Source organism: Rhinolophus sinicus, linkage group LG11 (genome assembly GCF_036562045.2).
Source record: "Rhinolophus sinicus isolate RSC01 linkage group LG11, ASM3656204v1, whole genome shotgun sequence".
Lineage (NCBI taxonomy): Eukaryota > Metazoa > Chordata > Mammalia > Chiroptera > Rhinolophidae > Rhinolophus > Rhinolophus sinicus.
The window spans coordinates 33451352-33469159 of NC_133760.1; the positions used below are offsets into that span (position 1 = coordinate 33451352).

General features: G+C 56.4%; 4 protein-coding genes across 18 annotated transcripts in view; 2 read left to right on the plus strand and 2 right to left on the minus strand.

Annotated features, from left to right (window-relative positions):
• Window positions 1–4050, minus strand: FBXL8 (F-box and leucine rich repeat protein 8). Of its 5 annotated transcripts, none has more exons than XM_074314763.1 (4): window positions 3859–4005; window positions 3135–3297; window positions 1714–1910; window positions 1–977 (listed from the first exon to the last, which is right to left on the minus strand). In XM_074314763.1, exons 3-4 carry the CDS (start codon window positions 1863–1865, stop codon window positions 5–7), a joined length of 1125 nt encoding a protein of 374 aa, XP_074170864.1. In that variant the 5' UTR covers window positions 1866–1910; window positions 3135–3297; window positions 3859–4005; the 3' UTR covers window positions 1–4. The 5 variants fall into 5 exon arrangements, with proteins under 5 accessions (XP_074170864.1, XP_074170863.1, XP_074170862.1 ...); XM_074314762.1 differs by lacking the exon at window positions 3859–4005 and adding an exon at window positions 3479–3594; XM_074314761.1 differs by lacking the exons at window positions 3135–3297; window positions 3859–4005 and adding exons at window positions 2534–2663; window positions 3479–3582.
• Window positions 2806–9283, plus strand: TRADD (TNFRSF1A associated via death domain). Of its 6 annotated transcripts, none has more exons than XM_074314765.1 (5): window positions 2806–3406; window positions 6750–6908; window positions 7777–8051; window positions 8134–8326; window positions 8484–9283. In XM_074314765.1, exons 2-5 carry the CDS (start codon window positions 6758–6760, stop codon window positions 8792–8794), a joined length of 930 nt encoding a protein of 309 aa, XP_074170866.1. In that variant the 5' UTR covers window positions 2806–3406; window positions 6750–6757; the 3' UTR covers window positions 8795–9283. The 6 variants fall into 6 exon arrangements, with proteins under 6 accessions (XP_074170866.1, XP_074170865.1, XP_074170871.1 ...); XM_074314764.1 differs by lacking the exon at window positions 2806–3406 and adding an exon at window positions 3616–3693; XM_074314769.1 differs by lacking the exon at window positions 2806–3406 and adding an exon at window positions 3643–3693 and having other exon boundaries at window positions 7096–8051.
• B3GNT9 (UDP-GlcNAc:betaGal beta-1,3-N-acetylglucosaminyltransferase 9) lies at window positions 9109–14233 on the plus strand. 4 transcript variants are annotated; one of them, XM_074314760.1, is made up of 2 exons: window positions 9109–9243; window positions 11748–14233. In XM_074314760.1, exon 2 carries the CDS (start codon window positions 11774–11776, stop codon window positions 12965–12967), a length of 1194 nt encoding a protein of 397 aa, XP_074170861.1. In that variant the 5' UTR covers window positions 9109–9243; window positions 11748–11773; the 3' UTR covers window positions 12968–14233. The 4 variants fall into 4 exon arrangements, with proteins under 4 accessions (XP_074170861.1, XP_019611018.2, XP_019611028.2 ...); XM_019755459.2 differs by lacking the exon at window positions 9109–9243 and adding an exon at window positions 9427–11407; XM_019755469.2 differs by lacking the exon at window positions 9109–9243 and adding an exon at window positions 9427–10265.
• PHAF1 (phagophore assembly factor 1) overlaps window positions 14062–17808 on the minus strand; it is a 25383-nt gene continuing 21636 nt past the window's right edge. For all 3 annotated transcript variants that reach the window (XM_019755480.2, XM_019755490.2, XM_019755497.2), the window contains exons 13-17: window positions 17427–17470; window positions 16905–16948; window positions 16696–16754; window positions 16016–16088; window positions 14062–15291 (exon numbers count right to left, since the gene is read on the minus strand). In XM_019755480.2, coding sequence (XP_019611039.1) covers window positions 15205–15291; window positions 16016–16088; window positions 16696–16754; window positions 16905–16948; window positions 17427–17470 — 307 coding nt within the window. In that variant the 3' untranslated portion in view covers window positions 14062–15204. The remainder of the gene's footprint in view (window positions 15292–16015; window positions 16089–16695; window positions 16755–16904; window positions 16949–17426; window positions 17471–17808) is intronic.

Genomic DNA, 17808 nt, shown 5'->3' on the forward strand with positions numbered 1-17808 from the left:
CTTATCACGCCACATGCGTGGGCCTCCAAGGATGTGGCTCCCGCGTTAGTTTAAGAGTGTAGCTGCGCAGGCGCGGGCAGTGAGCGCGAAAGGCCTGCAGAACCGAGGGTCGTACCACGCAGAAGCAGTGCACTTCGCGCAGGCCAGCACAGCGCGCCGCCAGCAATTCCAGTGCGGCGTACAGCTCCGCGGAGGCGGCGGCGCGCACCTCGAGCACGCGCAAAGTTGCAGCGTAGTGCTGCGCTGCGAAGTGTAACGGACCTACGGTGTCTGCAGAGAGGCAGAGGCGCAACGCAGCCACGGGTACTGCAGGCTGCAGGATGCGCGTAACGCTCTCAGCAGGCAGTGCCGGTTCCAGTTCCAGCTCCACGGACAGTCCAGGGTGGCGGCGGCGCAACGCGGCCCAGGCTTCATCAGGGAGAGGGGGTGCTCGTGCGTCCTCAGGGCACGCGCATCGCAGGGCCAGGAGAGCGAAAGGCGTGCGGTGCGGCGCCGTCAGCGCCTGGAGGGCTGTGTACGACAGGCTGGCTAGGGGCAGGCCGAGGGCGCGCAGGCACGGGCAGGCCTCTAGTAGCTCAAGCACGGACCCTGGACCCACGCTGCCCACCAGCGTACTGTTGTTCAGGAAAAGGCTACGGAGCTCGGGGCAGCCGCGTGCCACCTGCAGCACTAGCTCGTCGTCTAGAGTGAAGGGCAAGCGCCGGAGGTCAAGGTGATGCAGCTGGCGGGCGGCCCGGCAGATGGCCTGCACGGCGTCCAGGACGTCGCGGCCCGCGTCGAAGAGTGGTTTCTCTCCGCGGCACTCCAGGCAAAGGCTTCGAAGCCCCGGGGAACGTCCCACAAATGCGGTCAGCAACTCCGTGGCCGCCCTGCGGCTCGGCTTCTTCGACGGCTCAAATTCTAGGCGTAGGTTGTGAACATGGTCCAGGCCGGCGGACAGATACGGTAGCAGTGTGCCTTCTCGCTCACAGTCACAGCTTGGGGTTACAGAGGTGGAGAAAAGGCATCGGCCATGTCCCCGCGAGCCGAAGAGAAGCCTCTGCCCATTCCTCCGCCTGGTTGCCAGATACTATCCCCTCTTCCTGCCCCCTACCCACACACCTCTGTCCCGACCATGCCTGGTTGCCCCAAAGTAGCCACTAATGCTAGGAGAGAACACCCATCCTAGCAAATTATGAAGACTTCTGATGCGTCTGCCACAAGTTGAAACTCTGGCAGGGAGAGCCAATGATATTTTAGGAACTGGGCTTTCTCAGCGGTCTCTAAGGAGGCGGGGCATAACCAAGTTCACATTCTGCCCGTCACTCCTTAGCTGAATGATCTACAGGACATGATTAAATCTCTGCCTCAATGTCCTATCTGTGCAATGGAGATACTACTACCTATTAATTAACATATGTAAGGCACTTAGAATAATCGTTGGTACATACCATGTTTCCCCTGAAAATAAGACCTAACCGGAAAATAAGCACTGGCATGATTTTTCAGGATGACATCCCCTGAACATAAGCCCTAATGTATCTTTTGGAGCAAAAATTAATATAAGACCCGGTCTTATTTTTGGGGAAACATGGTAGTAGGTGGCCAAGAAAGGTTAGTAATGATTATGCTTTTTAATATGGGGAGAGTCACTGAATCTCCCCAACCCCTGACTCTACGTAGAGGGAGAAGGGGGTAGGGTGGCAGGAGGAAGGAGGGGAGAAGCCAGCTTACCTGATGTTCGTGTCATGCCACACGGTACTGCAGGTGGCAGCAGCAGCCCAGGCTCTGCAGACCCTGGCTGCTGCCCCACGGTCCCGCAGGGACAGGTGGCGAAAGATGAGCGCCAGCACCTCCTCAGGCAGTTGCTGTCCAGACTCGGCCATTGCCCGGGGCTGGGTGGGGGCTGCACTACTTCCAGCAACTCCGGCCTGGAGAGAGACGTCCCTGAACTCAGTTAGGCCAGAGTGTTGAAGGGAACACTGGAGCCTATGTATACTCGTGGCCCAGAAGCCGCTACATAATTTGCAGTGCAAAATTAAAATGTGGTGCTCTTTGTTCAAAACATTAAGAATTTCAAGTCAGTGACAACAGCATTTAACCAAGTTATTAAATCAAGCATAGGGCCCTGTGCGACTGCAGAAGCCTCAGACCCATATAGTCGGCCCTGGATGCTGAAAGATTTCTGATTCTCCTTTAAACTACGTTATCACTTGTTGAAAATAAAAATGCCCATTTTATGCAGTATTAGAAGGAACGCAACCATGCCCTATGCGCAAAGTTGATAAAGCCCAATACCCAGATTTTGGACGATGCTATTGGATCTTCCCCCCAGTTACTAAAGCCTTTCATGGGGAAGTTGGAGGGCGCTTGCACAAGCCTTGACTCTGGACAACCCGGTCCTCCCCACCCCCAACTCAGAGAAGACGCCTCGCCTTCCCCTGCTTTCCTGTACATGTACAGAGTTGCCAAACTAATCGTCCAGGGGTCACAGAACTGCTTCTCTCCCAGCTTCGACCCTGAGTACTAAGAAAGGACTGGATCCAAGCCTCACCAGAAGAGCCACTGAAATCAGGGCTTCTCAGACAGCGCGGGACCACATAATCACCCGGACACTTGTTCACAATACAGATTCCGCGGACCCAACTACGGGACTAAATCAGGCTCTCCGGAAAGAGTAAGGCCTAGGAATAGGAATTTCAACAAGCGCCGGTTGACTCTACAGGTCCCAAGTTGAGAAACCCGTCCTAACCCCGCCAGTCACAAGAGAGTGACGACAGGGTTAATCGGGCAGCTGCATTAGAGATTTTTAATTGGCAGAGATCACAAACCAATCAGGAGGCGGGGACTCGGGTGGGGCACCGTTGAATCCGCCCTAAAATGGGAGGTTCCTTGCCTTCTGCCACTTCGCTGGGGAGAGGTTCTGAAAGCCTCCAATGAAAGGCCGGTGGGAGAAAAGCTTAGGCCGGAGGAGCTCTGGGTTCAAGTTCAGATCCTGACCTCGGAGCAGCCCAGACTTCCCGTGGGATTCTGCAGACCCAACCCAAAGTGCAGGCTTTCCCCGGCGGGCGTTGTTGGAAAGTGTGCGTCCTCTTTGAAGCTGCCAATTTAAAGCTGCTTGAAGCAGCTTAAATGTACACAACATTGAACACCACCTGCCGGTTTTCTGTTTTCCCGTATTTTCCAAGCTAATGGTCCTTGCTGGAATTTGCACGTGTATCCTGGAGCTTCAGATACCCTCGGTCAGGCTTGAACCTGGGATCCACCAGCACCCCGTTCTGAGTGTCAGGGAGTAGCAGAGTTCCTCGAGCTCGAACCCTAGAAGGCACCAGAAAATTCTGTTCCCCAGGGGACGCCCCCTTGTTGATTCATCCGTTTCCCGCCGGAGGAAGCGGGGCAGCTCTCATCCTGGAGCCCTAACGGCCTTGTAAGAACCGCAAGTCCCTGAATCCCCTTTCCGCGGGCAGTTCTTCCTATGGTCTAACCTCGGGTGTCTTACCTGCTCAGTGGGCCAGGTGGGCTTTCCCCAGAGGCTGGGGACTCGCAGTGGAGGAGTGGGCTAGGAGCCGCGGGGAGTCGGAGGGGCGGGACGCCGGGGCGGACGGGGCGGCTCGGACTGGGGCGCCGCCTCTGCGCTCCGCGCACACCCGGAAGCAGCACGAGTGCAGTGGAGCCCGGCGGGAGTAGGAATCGGGGCCGGGCCGGGGCGGCCAGGTTAGTGCAGAGGGTGGGGGGGAGGGCTTCCCGGTGCGGGAGCTGAGGTGGATCCTGGCTCAGGAGCGTTGGTGCGGCGTGGTTGTCACCAGCGGCTGCCCGGGCCAGGTGGGTGCGGCGGCCTATTGGGCTGTTTCCGTGGGAGGCGGGAGAGAGGGTACTGACCTTCGCCCCCGCAGGTTCCAGGTCCCAGCTAGGGGCTTTCGGGAGGCCGTAGGGCTCTGGAGGTGAGAGGGCGGGGCTGGTTCTGAACGGATCTGTGAGCGGAGACCCCTTGCCCGCCCCAGCCAGCAGCGCCTGCGGAACACCAGTATGAAGGTGGGCTAGAGGGAGGCTGGGGAGCTTCTCTCGAGAGCTCGGAAGCGGCGCAGCTGAGCAGGCGGCACGCCTGCCTGGATACTGGGAGTCCAAAGCTTTCAGGCCGTCGCCGCCTACCTGGCTGGCTGGAGGAGGGGCTGCCTCGGAACTGTTAGACTATGTTAGTGGAGCTCTGGCCCCTGGTGGTAGGGGCGTATTTTCTTGAGTCGGTACCCATGTGTCCGTCAGTCTCAGGTCAGGTAAGCGTGTCCAGGCCCAAAGAGAGGCGGACACCGGGTGGGTGAGCGCGGGGCTTCCCAAGGAGGGGCTTCTGTGGAAGGACACGTAGGACGGAATTCCCAAGAGGACGATGGGAGCCAAAGGCTCCAGCCGGCCTGTTTGACTTCTCCCATTTGTCCAGTCCTGTAAGTGTGATGGCGCATCCCCCACTCCTCCAGGTTTCCAGTGCCCCCTGGCAGGTCTGAGGGGAAAATTCGGCCCAGTCCCGCCCCCACTTCCACCCCTTGGGCAGGACCATATCCATCGGGTCAGCACCCTCAAGTGAGAGGGCTAAGAAGGCATGAAAGAGAAAGAGGAAATGTTTCCAGGATAGGTTCCTACACTCGTCTACCGCCTGGGCCACTCCCCCAGGGTGCCTTGTCTCCCTACAACTCGTGGTCTCGCTTGTCACAGAGTGTCTCACCTTTTTTTTTTTTTTTTTTTTTTTTTTTTTGGCTTTTTAAGAAAAAACATTTGCCTTTTTAAAACAAAGGAAATGTGTCTAATTTATAGATAGACTATTGTTAAATACAATGAAAATTAAAATCCCCCAAATCTCCTCCCACCCCCATTGACTACTAATTTAGGTAAATACACACGTATTAATATGTTTTCTATCAAAAGGTTACTGGCAGCTGAGGGGGGACTCAAAAGGCGTGTCCCCTGTGCTCAGACCCAGAGTAGGACCATCACCAGGTATCATTTCTCTTGCCAGGTCTGAATGATGCTGGGGAGGGCCCCTCCCCAGTTATTGTCCCAGCTTTGGCTCTCAGGTTAGGGCCCGGGGGCAGATCTGAAACAGCCTCTCCTTTGAGCTCAGGATTCCTACTCCCTCCCCAACAATGTCCAAGGCTTGTGGTCCTGGCTCTTTCTGGTATCTCTCCCCTGAGGTTCCCTGTCCCTCATGTAAATGGATGCCAGCTGGGGCTATCTGCCCTGCCCAGAGCAATGATGTCCAGGGTGCTCAAAGCTAGGGCTCAGCACTCCCTCCTAGCCCACCATATGTAAGTGCTGAATACCAGAGATTGAAAAAGTGTGGTGGATGGGGCAGGAGGTGGGGTCTTGAACCTATGTTTCAAGAGTGGGCCTCAGGGGAGGAGGTGAGGAAGAGGCAGGGCAGTTTCCCACCTACTGCCTCATGGGAAGCCACTGAACTGAGGCTCAGTGCAATGGTTCCCTGGCTGGGAATTTTGCCCCTTAGCCCTCAGGATTTTGTCAGAAGATAGATGGAGGAGATTCTAGCACTAAGGGGCCCTGGCTCTGTCTGGACAGGGAAGAAATCTGTAATAGAACAATTTGAGTTGCATAAGACAAAAGCCCAGTTTCAAGGCCTTTAGAACAAAAAGGAATGATTTAGCTCACATACTGTGTTTCCCTAAAAATAAGACCTAGCCAGACTATTAGGTCTAATGCGTCCTTTGGAGCAAAAATTAATATGAGACCTGATCTTATAAGACCGGGTCTTATATTAAGACTGGGCCTTATATTAATTTTTGCTCCAAAAGATGCATTAGAGCTGATGGTCCGGCTAGGTCTTGTTTTCGGGGAAACACAGTAACTGAAAAGTCCAGAGTGCAGCTAGAGCCAGGGGCATAGTGTGGTTATGATTGCACCTCTTCATCTCTGGGCTCTGCTTTCTGCTGTGTCAGTTTCATTCTCAGCCAGGCACTTCCCAAGCAGTGCCAAAGGAGACCCACCCTTCCTTCCAGCTCAGCCTCAAAGGAAGGGAAAAAACTCCTCTTTCCTATTGGTCCAGCCAAAGTAGCAGGTTAATGTAATTGGTCCAACTTGAATCTACCCAACTCTGAGCTAATCATTTCAGAAAGATGAATGGAATATCCAGATTGGCCAGGCCTGTTTCACATGGCCACACCTGGACTAGGGAGTGGGGCTGCCCTCCCACAGGCACATGGATTGAGAAGATGGAAAAGGGAATGCCCCAAAGGTCAGTCAGGATTGTGGAAGGGAATCTGGTTAGGCACAAACTATAGGTGTCCTTTAAAGTGAAAAAACAGGATTATAGTAGGCATGTCGGTGAGAAAACTGCTGTGGGGGAGGGGAGCTGTGGTCCCACAGGGATCAAGTTTAAGCTGAGGGCTTACCAGGGCATGGTTCCTGTTGGCTGTGGGGCATGGGCACCATTCAGGATAAAGATGTCTCCTGTCAGCTTTGGTAAGAGACACCCTGTCCTGAGGAGGGGACAGAACTTCTCTGCCCCCACTGGAGGACAGTACCTCTCCTCTCCTGCCACTGTGACCCGGGGCTCTTTCTACGAGAAGGCAGTGGAGGGACAGTCCTCACTGCAATTTTGGGCTGAGCTGGGCTGGACTGTGCAGAGCCAGACACACAGGGCTGCCTGTGGGATGGTGTACTTCCTCTCACAGGTGTGCTAGGTGGGTGGACAGCTGGGCCACGTGGGACTGGAAGGTTGTCTCCAGGGCTGGGATGGGAGTAATCTGGATGCCTGTCTGCATCTCCAGGAGGCAAAATGGCGGCTGGGCCAAAGGGGCTGGAGGAGTGGGTGGGCAGCGCATACCTGTTTGTGGAGTCCTCGCTGGACAAGGTGGTCCTGTCAGATGCCTACGCTCACCCCCAGCAGAAGGTGGAGATGTACAAGGCTCTGCGTACTGCATTGGCAGGTGCGTGGTTGACCCGGCACTTGGAGCGGAAGGGGCGGCCTGGGGGCCTTTAGTGGGCGGGCCAGGGCTGAGACCCCACCTTTCAGTTCCGTGGGCCTATGCTTAACCACCGCGTTAGGGAAAAGATTTGATGGGGAGGAGAGGGGGTGGACGACTGGCTTCATAGGCTGTCTTCTGTGTTATGCAGGTGTGCCCTTGGGTGTAGACATGTGTCTCCGTGTCTTTGTAAGATCTGCCTATGAGTGCACTAACCTCCTGCTGCTCGATGTCCCTCGCTCGCCAGACCAGCCGGGTCACTGCTTTCTACTAATCGCACATCTGTTTTCCTCTCTTACTGCTGCACTCCTTGCCCAAGACCCCTTCCTAGTACCTACCTTTCGGGTCCCCATTTACCATGTCAGGGCAGAGGCGACAGGAGGCTGAAGCCGGTTGGGGGATCTGGCTCGGGCCCCAAAGTGGCTAGAGCCCCTCTCCTTCCGGGGCAGCCGCGTGCTTGGAGGCGGAAGATCTGAGACCTCTCGCCCTCCCCTGCCCTGCCGGCCCCCTACCCAGATGGCTTGGCTGCCCAGGGCATACTCCCCTTTCTGTGCTGCAGTCTCTCCCCCACGTCCCTTTTGCCCACCTTAATTTGGGGCTCCAGGGATGGGGCTGGCGGGCACTCACTCCGCCTAAGGGTGCTCCCTGTGGTAGGTCCTGGCCTTCATTCTGGGTTGTTGCTGTTTGCCTCCCAATTTTGTCTCCCGGCTGGGAGCTTTGGGGTAATCCCGCGTCCCCAGGTCTAGGGATGGGAAGGGCTCTGAACGTGGACCTCACCCCTCCTGCGTCCCCGCATGGGGACCGCCTGACGCCTGACTGCCCGTCTCGGCAGAAAACGGGAGCCCAGACATGCTGCAGATGCTCAAGATTCACCGTAGCGACCCGCAGCTGATCGTGCAGTTGCGTTTCTCAGGGCGCCAGCCCTGTAGGCGCTTCCTCTGTGCCTATCGCGAGGGGGCGCTGCGCGCCGCGCTAGAAAGCCGCTTGGCTGTGGCGCTCGCGCTGCGCTCCTTGCGATTGCAACTGGAGTTGCGCGCCGGCGCGGAGCTGCTGGACGCCTTGCTCACGGATGAGGAACGCTGTTTGAATTGCATCTTCGCCCAGAAGGTGCGGCCGGGCGGGGGCCAGGACAGGGTGGTGCGGGGATCCGTAGCCAAGACCCCCACCGACTCCGCACTCTCCTCCCTAGCCCGACCGGCTGCGGGATGAGGAACTCGTTGAGTTGGAGTATGCGCTTCGGAAGCTGACGTGCGGCTCCGGGGGCCAGGGTGGCGACGTGGAGGTCGCTCTAGCCCCCTCGCAGTCCCAGTCGCCCACTCCATCGGAGGAGAAGCAGCCGCCGCCATCTGGCCAGACTTTTCTGTTCCAGGGTCATCCCGTAGGTGAGGCGCACACAGAGAGGCAGAGGCAGAGTCACCGGGAAGATTGAGTTGGGGAAGGAGTGAGGTCTGGGTCGGGAGATCGCCGGGCGGCAATAGCAAGGTACCGGCACTGTGGCTCCTTGAGCTTACTCCGCTTCCTACTCCCCCCAACCCGCAGTGAACCGGCCGCTAAACCTGCAAGACCAACAGACGTTCGCGCGCTCCGTGGGCCTCAAATGGCGCAAGGTGGGGCGCTCTCTGCAGCGCAGTTGTCGCGCGCTGCGGGACCCGGCGCTTGATTCCCTGGCCTATGAGTACGAGCGAGACGGGCTGTATGAGCAGGCGTTCCAGCTACTGCAGCGCTTTGTGCAGGCCGAGGGCCGCCGCGCCACGCTGCAGCGCCTGGTGGAAGCGTTGGAGGAGAACGAGCTCACCAGCCTGGCAGAGGACTTGCTGGGCCTGGCGAATCCCGATGGCGGCCTGCCCTAGGCTGGGTACCAGACAAAGGGGCGATCAACTAGTTGCCCAGCCGGGGTTTGGAGCACCTGAATGATCCTAGGTTCCCTTCTGCTGCTGCTGCTGACCTCCTGTCCACCCACAGGACCCTGAGAGACCACAATTACAACCCTACTTAGTCAAACTGCTGGGCAGAGTTGACCGCCTTCTTCATGAGTCAGACACCCACCATGCCTACTGGGGTGCCACTGGAGATTCTGCCCAGGGTCACCTGCTGCAGAAGGGGGCCTCACCTCACCCCCCCCTAGAAGAGGGGCTTTAGGCCAGCCTTTACCTCTTAACTCATTGAACAATCGCTCATTAGGCATCTGCCATGTCTTCGGCCTCATCCTGGGTACTGCAAATACTGTGGTGGACAAGATAGAGGAATCCTGCCTGCCCCCAGTTCACACTCGGTGTCGGATTCCGAATATTAAGCAACAGTAATAAAATATTACCTGTTTCTTAATGTGAAAAATACAAGGAGTTGTGGGAGCACTGAGCAGGGGCCTAACCCAGGTTAGGGGTTAAGCTTCCTGGGAAAGACGAGTCTGAACAGGGGAGGAGATGAGGGGGCTAACAGAAGGGTGATGCCCTGGGCATAGCCAGCCTCAGGTGAGGTCTTAAGGAAGATAAGAGGGATGGCAGAAGAACAGAAAGTTTGAGTGGCTGAATCTAGGGGTAGGTAGATTTGCAGAGACCAGTTCCAGGTGGGGAAGGTAGATAGTGTGGGGTCTGGTAAGCCATTTTACAGGGTAGGTTTTATCCCAAGGCAGGTGAGAAGCCTTTAAAGGGTTTTGGGAGAGGGGGCTGGGAGGTTGGTGAGGACGCAGTGAGAAAGAGGTCAGTGGCCCAGGCTGGGACAGTGGCAGCAGAGATGGAGTCAAGGGGTGAACACCAAGAGCAGTTCAGTAGGCAGGATAACAGGCCTGGTGACACTGGATAAGGAGAGGTAGGAGGACCCAGGAGTTTCTGCCTTTGCCAGTTGGATGGAGGGTGAGGCTTCCTGCTGAGATGGGAGCTGGGGGAGGTGAAGTGCTTGCTGTTTGGCATAAGTTGGGCATGATGTTCCTGTAGAACATCCAGGGAAAGTCTGAGGGCAGCTGGTTCTATAGTTTTGAGTTCAGCAGGGGGTTAAGGCTAAAGATTCACGAATGGACAGGCGGTAGTGGGTGGGGAGGCCTCGGGAAAGGTCCTGACAGACACTAACCAGAAAAGGAGCAGCCCAAAGAGGGAGATTTGGAAGCCAGGGAATTCTCTCCTGCTGTGATGGGAGCTGCAGATCAGTCAAGGCCAAGGAATGTTGCTGGAGTCAGGGAAAAGGCTACTAGGTGGGGGCTGTTTCTGGGACATGGTAGGGACAGCCTGAAGCCAAACCACAGGAGGGATGGGAAGTGAGGCAGTAGAGAAAACCAGAACAGAAGACTCCTGAGACGTCTGTGAACAGAAGAATGAAGCTCAGGAGGTAGAGTTTGCTTTTTAAGGGAGAACATTGGTGGGAAGAAGTCAGAAGGAGCAGACATAGCCACTGGAAAGAAGATGGGGCTGGGTAGCAGTGCTGGTTCCTGTAGCTTGTCCTCAAACTCTGGGGCAGGAGCGGGGGTTGTCTACTCCAGGCCCCACTGCATGGTTTGGGACTGGGAGCTCTGAGTTCTAGGAAGACCGTTGGCAGCAGAGCTAGGCAAGGACTGGACGCTCAATCTCCAGAGCACCTCTCTGCCTGTCTGGGTCCCAGATCAAACCTTTTGCTCACTGGCCTACTTCAGGAGTCCCCCAATCTGGCCTTCAGTGGCCCAGGCTTGGTTATTTCTATCTGCAAGGAGGCTATGCTGGTCTGGGGCACTAGGGAGAGTGGGCCTCAGAACTGCCTCTAGAGAGACGACTGAAGGTTAAAGCACACAGGGTGGGCCCGTCCTGTATCCCAGTGGGGCCAGGGAGAATAGAAGAGTTGGGGACAGAATTCCAGAAGACGTGAGGCAGTGCTCTTACCTTCTGCCTGTATGATCCTGGGCAAGTCACTTAGCTCAGGAGTAGTTTATGGGTCCTTTCTGGTGGAACCAGGGATCCTGGTGAGCTGAGGAAAGGCACTTCCAAGGATGAGCTGGGATAATGGCCCCGTGGATGACTAGGACACTGGGCCCTAGGGATTTGGGACCAGCCTGTCCTGGGGCTTCTGCCAGCCCAGACCCTGCCCCACTCCAGAGAAGTAGGGGTGGGGGTGGGAAGCCTAATGAGAGAGGCTAATGCTTCTTCCTGCCTGCCTCCTCTCAAAGAAAGATTTGGGGAGTTTGAGCCTGTAGCGAGACTGGAACCCACCTCTTCCGGCCTTCCCAGAGTTGCCCATAAAGATCCCACTCAGATTAGTCCTCACTCGGACACAGCGCTCCCTGCGGCGCAGGGGTGGAGCTGAGCTCCAGCTGTCTGGGCGCGCACAGCTGGAAGGTCACGTGGCAGCGGCTCCAGCCCCCCTTCCTGCCAACGCTGCATTTGGCCCACGTCCTGTCCATGGCCGCCCTTGGGACCCTGCGCTGAGCCCTGGAGGCCCCGGCGTCCGGGGCTGCGCCGCTCCCAAGGGCCGAGCGCGTCAGGATCCCAGGGACAGACGTGGTGGGTAGGAAGGGGTGCAAAGGATTCGGTCTCAGCGTGGGGAAGGCGGGCGGGGGTGGTGCGGAGGCTCAGTGTTTCCCCTGCCCCGGCCTTGGGGCACGGTCCTGGGCCTGAGCTGAGGGGGTGGGAGTTGGCTATTTGGGGGACTTCTTGCCCTTTGCCGATGCGGGTGGGGTAGTCAGGGCCTAGAATAAGAGGACACCGGAGGGGGATGAACGGCCAGTAGTTGGAGACTCCCGGGGGTGTGTGGCACCGTCCCCTGGGGGGTGCGGGACGGCGGGGATGAAAGCCCCTATCCGCGGCTGGCTCCCACATCGCGAGCTGTTGAGTCTCTTTGCAGGTAGCGCGGGCTGCGGCCACACAGACATGAGGCGGAGGCTGCGTCTACGCGGGGACGCCTCGCTCACGTTGCTCCTGGGCGCCGCCCTCGGCCTCCTGCTCTATGCGCAGCGCGATGGCACGGCCAGGACGACCAGCGCGCCGGGAGAGCCAGGGAGGACAGTGCCGGGGCCCACACCCGGGTTCCGTTTATTCCACGCTCCAGACAAGGGCGCAGACCTGCAGGCCTACGAAGAGGACACGCTGGAGCCGCCCACGCCCACTGGACCCTTTGACTTTGGCCGCTACCTGCGCGCCAAGGACCAGCGGCGCTTCCCCCTGCTCATTAACCAGCCGCACAAGTGCCTAGGCGGTGGAGCACCCGGCAGGGGACCCGACCTACTCATCGCCGTCAAATCGGTGGCGGCGGACTTTGAGCGGCGCCAAGCTGTGCGCCAGACGTGGGGTGCTGAGGGTCGCGTTCAGGGGGCACTCGTGCGCCGTGTTTTCTTGCTAGGCGTGCCCAGGGGCGCGGGCTCAGACGGGGCAGGCACGCAAACTCACTGGCGCTCCCTGCTGCATGCCGAGAGCCGTGCGTACGCGGACATCCTGCTCTGGGCCTTCGATGACACTTTCTTCAACCTAACGCTCAAGGAGATACACTTTCTGGCCTGGGCCTCGGCCTACTGTCCCGACGTGCGCTTCGTTTTCAAGGGCGACGCTGACGTCTTCGTGCACGTGGGAAACCTGCTGGAGTTCTTGGCGCCTCGGGATCCGGCGCACGACCTGCTTGCGGGTGACGTGATCATACAGGCGCGGCCAATCCGCGTGCGAGCCAGCAAGTACTATATCCCTGAGGCTGTGTACGGCCTGCCGGCCTATCCGGCCTACGCAGGCGGCGGTGGTTTCGTGCTTTCAGGGGCCACGCTGCGCCGTCTGTCTGGCGCCTGCGCGCAGGTTGAGCTCTTCCCCATCGACGATGTCTTTCTGGGCATGTGTCTGCAGCGCCTGCGGCTCACACCTGAGTCTCACCCTGCTTTCCGCACCTTTGGCATCCCCCAGCCTTCAGCCGCGCCACACCTGCGCACCTTCGACCCCTGCTTTTACCGTGAGCTGGTTGTAGTGCACGGGCTCTCGGCTGCTGACATCTGGCTTATGTGGCACATGCTGAATGGGCCTCATGGGCCACCCTGTGCGCGTTCAGGACCTGTAGCCGCGGGCGCCTTCCAGTGGGGCCCCTAGCCACCTACCACAGCCCCAAGCACCCCTCATGCAGACCCAGGATAGGAGTTTGAAGGGTAGGTTTCCCAGGTGGATTATTGCAGTGTATGTGGTTGTTCCCCAGAAATTGGCCGAATTCAGGATCCAGTTCCAGATTGCCAGGTGTCTGCTTCCAAAAGGTTTCAGGGAAGATTGAGCCTGGTTCCTTTTGTCCCTACTGGGAGCGGGTCAGGAACCATCTGATGACAACACTTAGAGATAGCCAGGGCTGAGGTGGTGGAGCACCAGACCCTTTGTCAAGCAGTGGGATATGTTCCATTCTCCAGTACCAAGTAGGTGATGGTGGGGGTCATGGAATCTGACTAGACACCTTGGTCTGGAACCCCTAGGATGTTGCAGACACATACATGCAGGTCTTTCTCATGGTTGGACTCCGCAGGTGATGGGGCCTGGCTTCAGGATTCATGGAATTGGCAGGCATTCTGTCAAAACTATTTGAAAGTAGGCATCTTGCTTCCCACCTGTCCCTCCAAATTGGATTTTAGTACTGCTGAGGTCTTTAGATCTTCTTTTGAGGTCTTTCTTGGAGCCACCCTGTCCTGGGCCCTGGTTTGGCTGGAACACTAGTGATGGAGGCACAGAGGGACGACCATGCTTGCTCCTACCTAAAGTCCTTCCCCACCTCCAACTACACTTGGTACAAGGGCCTGTACCCACACAACTATGCCAATCTCTTACTGGAGGCTGTGCTGTCCCCTTCAGAGGAGCCAAGGAACCTCTTCTCCTAAAATGACTCCATTATACATTTTCCCATTCTTAAAAAAAAAAATAAATCAATGCCCCTAAGCTTATTTTAGTACAAACATCCCAGCAACAGCACATGGTGAGCTGTTGCTGACAGGATAGGTCTTTATTTGAGGAGGGGTGTGGGTAGGGCATGAGGAAGGTTCCCCCATTCCAGGGGATGAGAACAGTCCTGGCTTACCCAACAGTGGGATATGCGGGGGTCTCTGGCCAGGCCACAGTCCAAATGGGAAGACACCAGTCAGTCACAAAGTCACGGGAGTGCCACACAAGCCTGGCTGTAGGCCCAGGAACCACACAGAAGCCCGGGGCAGGCCCCCTGCACATTCATTGTTAAACTATACAGGATGAGGCTGTACATGAGTTAATTACAAAAGAGTCATATTTACAAAAATCTGTACACACATTTGAAAAACTCACAAAATTGTCATCTATGTATCACAAGTTGCTAGACCAAAATATTAAAAATGGGATAAAATTATACATTTCTCTTTTCAATTCTTTTCAAAAGGTTATTTTTAAAGCACATATGCTACTTTCCTTAGCAAGACCCATGAAGAGACTGAGCAGCCCAGCCCTCCTTGAGTCCCCAGAGGCCTTGAGCCACACATGGGCCAGACCAGGGGACACTGCCCAGGGTCGGGGCAGGGGAGCCAGCCCACAGTGCAGAACAGAATGCTGAAACACAAGTGGAGGAAGATGTCTTTGGCTGAAACTTTGGCATTAAATAAAAGAGGCAAACCGGATGGAAACATGCAGCCCTGCCAGTCAGCTCGGGGCAGAGCAGACACAGGTGACCTTGAAGGCTGACTCCAAGAGGGGTGAAAACCAGGCCTGGGTATGTAACCTGGATGGTAGAAAGCTGTGTTTCAACCAGCTGGGTGTGCCTACTGGGCCTGGCAGGGAGCGCGTGCAAGAAAGGAACAGGGAAGGGCAGGTGGGCCACTTTGGCCACAGCCAGCTCATCAAGTAACTAAAGTGGATGTAGTAGTGCAAAAGTCGCAACCAAGTACTATGGACATGCCACCTGCTGCCTTAAGGGTCATGTGGCGATGCTGAGTCAAAGGCAGGACCCTGTCCTCATCCTGGGTGCCTGTGTCCTTAGCCACAGAGAGCCCCACGTTTTCCAATGTGTGTGGGACAGGGGAGACAGAACCCTGCCTCTTTACATGTTAGTCGAGAGATCCTGGGTCCAGGTATCAAGGCTCAGAGTTTGTGCTTCTCTTTACAGTCTGCGTCCCCTGTTGGCACCAACAGGCTGAGGACAGACAGGAATATCTGGGCCTCTCACCCCAGGACAGAGCACCCAGCCTGAGCCCCACCTCAGAATATCCCAGCAGCCCTTCAATACTGGCAAGGTGTCCAATAAAACCCACAGGGTGGCACATGAAGGCCCGCCAAGGAAGATGTGATGCACAGTTCCACAGGGCACAGGGGCATGGGTGGTGATGTCCCTAAGGGAGCTCTGCTGTTCTCAGATGGGCACCAGGCCTGGGGGGGCCATACAGGGTCACCGAGGCAATGTGGTTATTCTGCATGACCTGGTGTGAGAAGAGGACAACAAGTCAAAGGGGAGGAGTAAAAAGGCTGCAGGCGGAGCAGGCAATCAGACCCGCAAAACCACCAGTGGGGTCAGCACTGGGGCTGTGACTGCAGAAGAGACCCGAGGCAGGTTCTGTGCACAGGTGCTGGCGGTGTGTGTGGACAGTACACCTGCACACAGGCTGGGCGGACCCTCAGCGTCCCTTAACTCATGCTAGGCGTCCTCTCTGCCCCAGCGTCTGCTGTGCCTCATGCGATACCTAAACTTCGCATACCCTTTTGCCCAGTTCTTTTGGAACACTTAGGGGCCTGCTGAAGGTATGGCATCCAGAAGGGAAAACAGGAGCAGCCCACTGTTCTCCCAAGCCAGTGTGGGACCTCGATAGCCACTCACCCACCGCATTCAAAGGTCCCCAACACCCCTGGGATGAGCCCCATTTGCCTTGTGTTTCCCATCCCTGCTGTACTGTTTGTAGATACAAAGATGGGGTCCCTATTACCTCTCATCTTGTTAGATGTAGACCACTGCATAGACCACTGCTTTAGTTTCCATGACCCTGATTTTCTCAACCCTCACTGTTAATTGGGTAAGCCAGGTTCTCAGCACCCAGAGTTGCTGGGGAGGGATTAACCTGCTCAGCAGGGCCGTTAGTTCCGCCCCAATCTCTCTCAATCATTTGCTTGTCCCTCCCATGACCACTGGACCCCGCCCCCAGGCCTTACCTCAAAGATCATCCGCTGAAGACCAAAGCAGAATGTGGAGCCAAATGGATTGGTGTTGTTTGGGGAGGAGGACCTAAGGCGGGGAAGCCAGAATTAGAGGGGCAGACAGAGGCCAAGGCCAAGCAAAATAACCAGTCCCTTCTGGGATGGGGGCTCTTGGCAAGTGGTCTCTATGTCCCACACAGGCCCTTGAGGTCCTAGAGGTAGCAACAGGTCTTACTCAGCTCTGAATCCTACACAGCCCAAAAGGGCACAGAAAGTTATTGTGCAATTGGACTGGGTGGTGAGAAATCAGAGGGAAGGAGAGCCTCAGGTAACATGGCAATAGGTACTGGGTACTGGGCTGTGGACTACAACAGGTAGCAGCTTTGATGGGAAAAAAAGAGCCCAGGACAGCCAGTGAAAACTGCCTCCCTTTCTAAATAACAAGTGGTTAAAGGGCCCCCATACTTGGAGGTAGGTGGGGGAGGGGGAGCTATCCCCAGTGGGTAACCTCTGGTGCAGGTAAACATGTGGAACAGCAGGCCCAGTGCTAATGTGCAGGGTTGGGGGCAGGAAGTATGTTTGTGGCGATACCAGAAACTTCTGTCCTTTTCTAAGCAATTGCTAGGCTTCCCTGGGCCTTCTGGGCCATGAGGAACTGGCTGGGGTGGTCAGAGACAGCAACCTCCCACACTCACCTGTGCAGGACAACAGGCTTCTCCACAGGGTGACCCAGGAGCTCCTGAATATTGTCCCACTGCAAGAGGGACGGAGGCGGCAGGGGTTAGCAGGGCCCTGACCATGCCTGTGACCAATGGCTGGCCCAGAGGACATGGGCCCCAGGCTGCTGGCAGGCACATGCCCACCTCATTTTCAGGCTGCACCAGGTGGGAAAATAGGAGCTCACCTTGCTGTAGGTCGTGCATGTTTCTGTCTGACCTTCTGCGTTTTCTGAAAAGAGAACACAAGGTGGTTGGTAGTCCACCTGTGACCCCAGCCCTAGGCAGAATCCAGACCTGGCCACCCTTGGCATTGGGGTTGGAGTATGGAGGAGGATAGATAGGCTGTTTTTAGAGTTCCTGAATGGAAGAGAGTGAGGGGTTCACAGGAGGTCAGCCAGGTGTGAGCTACACCAGGCAGCAGTGGACAACAGTCACCAGGCTGGGCAGGGAGCACCCAGATGATCACCTGTAAGTAGGAAACTCTCCCCTCCAGAGACCAGTGCTCCCAGGGCCACAGGAAATGACCTCGAGGGCCTCCCGGAGACTACAGACCAGGAACAGAGCATCCCCCAGAACAAAGAGCTCAGCCCAGAGGAGATGAGGGCAAAGACTCCACAAACCCATCCTCTCTACTTGGGTCACTTGTTCCTTCTCATCATGACTAACCCCAAACCCTTTCCTTAACCTTGAAGACATTCACTACTCACCTTTCTTTATGGCTAGTGGGATCTTGAACTCACAACGGTGATAACTAAAGAGAGAAGGCAGACGGGTAAAGGCTAGACCTCCTGGGAGGCCTAACCACCCTCACATCCAGGAAAAACAGAATCAAGCACACCTGACCAAAGCCCTGGCATTGGGCCTGACACAGCATTCACTGGGGGTGGGGTGGGGGGGGAGGGCACATTTAGGCACTGGAGTTCAACAGAAAAGGGCATGGCTGTGCGGTCTGAAGACTTATCACCTTGGATAAGACACTAAGCTTTCTGAATCTATTTCCCTATTTGTTAAAACGGGTACACACTACCAGGAACAGAACAAACACTCAAGAAATGTTCACTTCCCATGAAACAGCAAGAATTCAGATAC

Excerpts from the sequence above, each read along its gene's own strand:
- B3GNT9 (XM_019755455.2), top strand. The coding sequence starts at position 11,690 with ATGAAAGCCCCTATCCGCGGCTGGCTCCCACATCGCGAGCTGTTGAGT.
- FBXL8 (XM_019755526.2), bottom strand. The coding sequence starts at position 1,865 with ATGGCCGAGTCTGGACAGCAACTGCCTGAGGAGGTGCTGGCGCTCATC. Across the intron at positions 978-1,713 it reads TGGCATGACACGAACATCAG|CTGTGACTGTGAGCGAGAAG; the intron begins GTAAGCTGGCTT and ends TGTAACCCCAAG.
- TRADD (XM_074314765.1), top strand. The coding sequence starts at position 6,758 with ATGGCGGCTGGGCCAAAGGGGCTGGAGGAGTGGGTGGGCAGCGCATAC. Across the intron at positions 8,052-8,133 it reads ATTGCATCTTCGCCCAGAAG|CCCGACCGGCTGCGGGATGA; the intron begins GTGCGGCCGGGC and ends TCTCCTCCCTAG. Across the intron at positions 8,327-8,483 it reads GTTCCAGGGTCATCCCGTAG|TGAACCGGCCGCTAAACCTG; the intron begins GTGAGGCGCACA and ends CCCAACCCGCAG.